This window comes from Cryptomeria japonica, chromosome 5 (assembly GCF_030272615.1).
Source record: "Cryptomeria japonica chromosome 5, Sugi_1.0, whole genome shotgun sequence".
Taxonomy (NCBI): domain Eukaryota; kingdom Viridiplantae; phylum Streptophyta; class Pinopsida; order Cupressales; family Cupressaceae; genus Cryptomeria; species Cryptomeria japonica.
Window position 1 is genome coordinate 640,035,205 of NC_081409.1, and position 4,807 is coordinate 640,040,011.

General features: G+C 35.3%; 1 protein-coding gene across 1 annotated transcript; it reads left to right on the forward strand.

Annotated features, from left to right (window-relative positions):
* Nucleotides 1-3,834: 3,834 nt before the first annotated feature.
* LOC131039020 (uncharacterized) lies at nt 3,835-4,272 on the forward strand. Its single transcript, XM_057971658.2, has one exon. It carries the CDS (start codon nt 3,835-3,837, stop codon nt 4,270-4,272), a length of 438 nt encoding a protein of 145 aa, XP_057827641.2.
* Nucleotides 4,273-4,807: the final 535 nt, after the last annotated feature.

Consider the following 4,807-nt stretch of genomic DNA (forward strand, 5'->3'; position numbering starts at 1 on the left):
CTGGACACTCCCCATGCAGAGAAATGTAAAATGTTAATTAGTTCTTTGAGTAGTCACATAGAGAAAATAAGAGAAAAGTACAAAAAGGATAAAGTTGATGACAAAGAAAAAAAATTGAATAAATTCAAAACTAAATGTGAATTGACACATCTCCATCTTTCATAGCTTATTTATCAAGGCCAATCCTATTTAAAAATTGGTGACATACTCTTTGCTTTTAGTCTTCAGTGGACGAATGCGACCAAAAGCATCAAAGATGAGATGAACATTATTGAAGATAATATCTGGCAAGCACGTACTAATTTCAAACTATCTAAGAACTTATCTGGCTTCAGGAGATCCAAGATTGAGGAACTCCATGAGAGATACTATGAATTGCAGCAGCAAAGGGATAACATCATTCTTCCCTTAGGCAAATTGGTAGACTAGAGCAATGAAAATGTTTCCTTCATGAACTGAGCCCTCTCCCGAGCCACTCAATTCACATACTATGTTCCTGACTCCATTCAAGAGGTTGGTCTATTTCTCACTGGGATAAGCACAAGGACACCTAGACCACTTATGCTCAAAAACTTAGCAGCCCTCTTGTTGACAATGGTTGTCCCCTTTACGGGAAGTTTTCGTTTTATTTATTTTTGCATTGTTTCTAACTTTTTTACACCCTTTGTCATTATTGTCAAAGGGAGAGTAGTGTTAGGTGTTGTTTAACCTTTTTTATTTCATGCAAACTCTTAGATAGATGGTATTTTAATTATTATTCTAACAAACTTATATTATGTAACTTTATATTGTGATCAATGACAAAGGGGGAGATTGTTGGCTTATTGTCATTGTTGTCATTGATATCATGGATGTCATTTTTGATCTGGCATGTATTTATGTGATTCAGTCTGAAATTTTGCTTCAAGTATGCAATATTTCTTTGTTATGCAGTATATGTATGCACAACTTTGAGGTTGTCCAATTCATGGGTTAATGTCTTCTAATCCAAATCATCAAAAGGATATTTAGATGGCGAAATTCGATATACTTAATATAATGCCAGACCACATAATCAATATCACAGAAAGTCGTACCCAAATCTTTCAAGAGAGCCTGTGGATTTATGATGAGAGATGATTGTTTGCTTCATTGTTCAAAGATATTTCTCATCTTAAACATGTTGATCTTGCCAACCTACTGAGATTACAAGTGTCACATGGATGTACGCCACTTTTCCGCAAAGATGCCTATTTCTCTCAGCCTATGAATGGTTTTGTATGACAATCCTGGAGAAGTTTGAGGTGGGCTTTGCCTACCATGTACATACTTTAGTTAGAAGTTTTTGTTGTGTTCGTCCCATTTTTGGTTTGTGTCTGTTTTCTCCAACTATTCCCTATGTTGTTTCCTCTTTGACTCTGTTGCCCAATGGATAGTGCACTAGCCTGCGAAACCAGAGATTTTGGGTTCATCCTGCGTCCTCTGCAGTCCTTGTCCCTAGTCAGAGCCAACTATTACCCCATATTTGACATACCCAAAATTTGAACTTCAAATTGGTCTCGATGTTGAATGAAGACCCAATTATGTGTCTATGCGTAATGAGTGAGCATGTGATCCAATGTTGTTGTCAGTCAAAATGTGGAAAATGGATGAATTTTGAAAATCACAAAGAATTAAGGGAAATCAATTGTGAAGATGTCCTCAACATCATTTTATACCATATAACCAATTTTTGCCTGAACACAATTCACAGTTTGCTATATTTTAAACTTTCAAATTTTGATGTCCCTCACTCGCAAATAATTAAAATCCCTCACCCTAGGTATTGTCATGAGGAATAAATGATGTTCTTTTCTCATTTCCCTACCATCAATATGTATTTCAAATTTCGAAGCCTAATTCCTTACCATTTGAAAGATGGTCATTTTTCCTAAGTTTGCGCATTAAACTGAAAATATTTAAATTATTTTTCAAAAAAAAATTAATATTTTAAATTGGTTTTAACATTGTGATCATTTGAGGGAAAAAGTTATCTAAAAACATCATTATTTTCATTTCCCCTTTGTTCCCCTTCGTGGTCAATGGCTCCTAAAGGTCAAAATCATAACCTTAGAGAGAAAATGGTTAGGAATACTCTGTTTTCGAGCATTCTTAACCCAAATTTATAACCTCTCACAAAAAGGTTAGGATTGCTCCACAATGGAGCATCTCTAACCTTATTTTCTAACCTTGTGTGGGCCCATCTATTTTGAGGTTGATTTATTGGTTAAAAATGCTCAAAACTCGAGCATTATTGACCAATTGATATAACAAACCAAAAGTTAAGAATGCTTGAATCTTGAGCAAGTTTAACCTCCATGTTGGCTGCTGGGAATTTGGTAGAATTGGAGCAATTTGTGAATTTTGAAACAGAGCTTTAAATACAAGAAACTGTCATGAGTGTGAATTAGTGATGTTGACAGACATATTTGCTCACATGTAAAAGAGGCGATATAAGAGTATATAATATTTGACTGGCTAAGTTCAAATCTTGCCAAGGAGATGATTGTATAGCAGTTGTTTTACCAAATATCCAGCAAAAAAGTCATATAGTCACCATAGATGATGTGGAAATCATGAAATATTTACAATCATGACATATACTAGAGAACCGGCTAGGTATCGAAGGTGTGATTGTATAAAAGAACAGGGTGACCGATTATATATGTTGTGGCCAATAATGTGATATATCTCACCAAGTTTGAAGGTTGCATGTTAACTATTTTACAAAATGCTTCAGTAAACATTTAGCATGAAGACGTGTTATCGTGGGTATTAATAATCCAATAAGTGAACAATGCTTTGCATATTCCCTGCCACAATTTCAATGTTTTGCATCAAATACATGTAACTACCAAGCTCAGAATACCTCAAAAAGATATCATCTCATAACATGTTGTGTTGCTTCCCTTCTGCCTCACATCAGCGATGCAAAGTAACAGATTATGGACATTCATCAAAGCATAAAAGGATAGAGGAATTTCATCAGAGGTTGTAGTTGCAACAACTCTAGTAAACATGAAAGCAAATCGTGGAAGCTTAGCCAATGCCGTGAATGTTTGACAGGATGCCACAGCTGCAGATTATGGAAGCATAGACAATGTCGTGAAGTGATTGACAAAATTCAGATTGTGGAAGCATAGGCTAGGCACATGAAGGTTTGAATATCATCTCGTGGAAGGCAATGGTTATAAGAACAAGGTGTGTGAGCTATTGGGAAAAAAGACTTAAATAAATGTGGTCTTATGGTTTGCTATGATATTATAGAGGTTTTAGAATAGGTATGCCCTATTTAATATGGCAAATTTTGTAGTATGTATTGCCAAGGGTAATGTTGCAGCAATTGGCTCACCTAAGTGTTGTATCACCCACAAGAATTTGCAAGTTGCCCAAGATGTGAATTTTCAGGGAACTAATGTTACAAACCATAAGTCATCTCTGGAAAAATTTATGGGGTTGTTTCAAATGCAGAAAGAACAAGCAGGCATGCTTTATGGTGTGGGACATATGGTTGTCCATGCAAGAGAGCACCTAACTCGTTAGATGCTTGTTACTAAAGAAGTTAAGAAGACTATTGAGAAAGCATCCTTCTTGGCACCCCTACACACCCCTCCAAATATTAAGGGCATCTGAGTAGCAGAAGAGTTGTTCCAGTATCCTCAAGTTGTTGTGTTTGATACTGGCTTCCATTCAACAATCCCTCCTTATGCATACATCTATGCTATTCCTTATACTTTCTATGAAAATCTTGGCTTAAGATGTTATGGAATTCATGGAACAAGCTACTAGTTCCTCCTAGATCAAGCAACAACATATATGGGGCAGGCAAAAGAAAATGTTAATGCAATTGAATTTCATCTTGGAGCTGGAGCTAGCATAGCAGCAATCAAGAATGGGAAGTGCATAGATACAACTATGGCTGTAACCCCATTAGAAGGGCTTGTTATGCCAACACGATGTGGTGACATTGATCCTGCTATTTACCAGATATTGGTTTCTCAAAAAAAAATGAGTTCCAATCAAATTGATTATGTATTAAATAATGAAGGTGGATTACATGGCATTTGTGGTGACAAGGACATGAGGAACATCTTGGAAGCATCTGATGCAGGTAGTCAGAGGCATAAACTTGCAGTTGAAATTTATATTCACGGAATTCGGAAGTATCTAAGAGATTTTTTTTTTCATCTTGAAGGAAATGTCAATGCATTGATATTTAGTGGAGGAGTTGGTGAAGGATCTACCAAAATTTGAGAAATGATTTGTGCTCATCTCACTACATTTGGTATTGAGATGGATGATACTAAAAACTATGAAAATAGAACTCACAAAAGTGAAATCTAGAAGGTTGGTTCAAAGGTCAAAGTATTAGTAATCCCCACGGATGAAGAACTTTGCATTGTAGAGCAAACAAATGGAGTGAACAAGGAGCTTGACAAACCAAACATAACATTCCTTAATATGGGATTTTCAATTACCTTTGGGTAAAAGTGACTTGTGTCACATAATTGTAACAAAATTAGAAAATAAGCTTTATTTGTACAAAAAGTTGAGAAAAGTAAAACTAAAATGAAGCTTATTTTTATTTTCTCAAAGTTGCAAAGGTAGTTATTAAGTGGTTAGAAAGTAGTTACCACTTAGTTATCAAGGAAAAGCTTATAAATACTAGGCTATTTGGAATGTAAAGGGGGAGATACTTTTGATGTTTATACCTTTGTACTTAAGGGTTTTGAATTTGTATATTTTCAAATGAATGATGAAGAATACATTGAGTTCATATGTCTTGAAT

What these genes read in the sequence shown, in the direction of transcription:
- LOC131039020 (XM_057971658.2), top strand. Translation starts at nt 3,835, where the DNA reads ATGGGGCAGGCAAAAGAAAATGTTAATGCAATTGAATTTCATCTTGGA.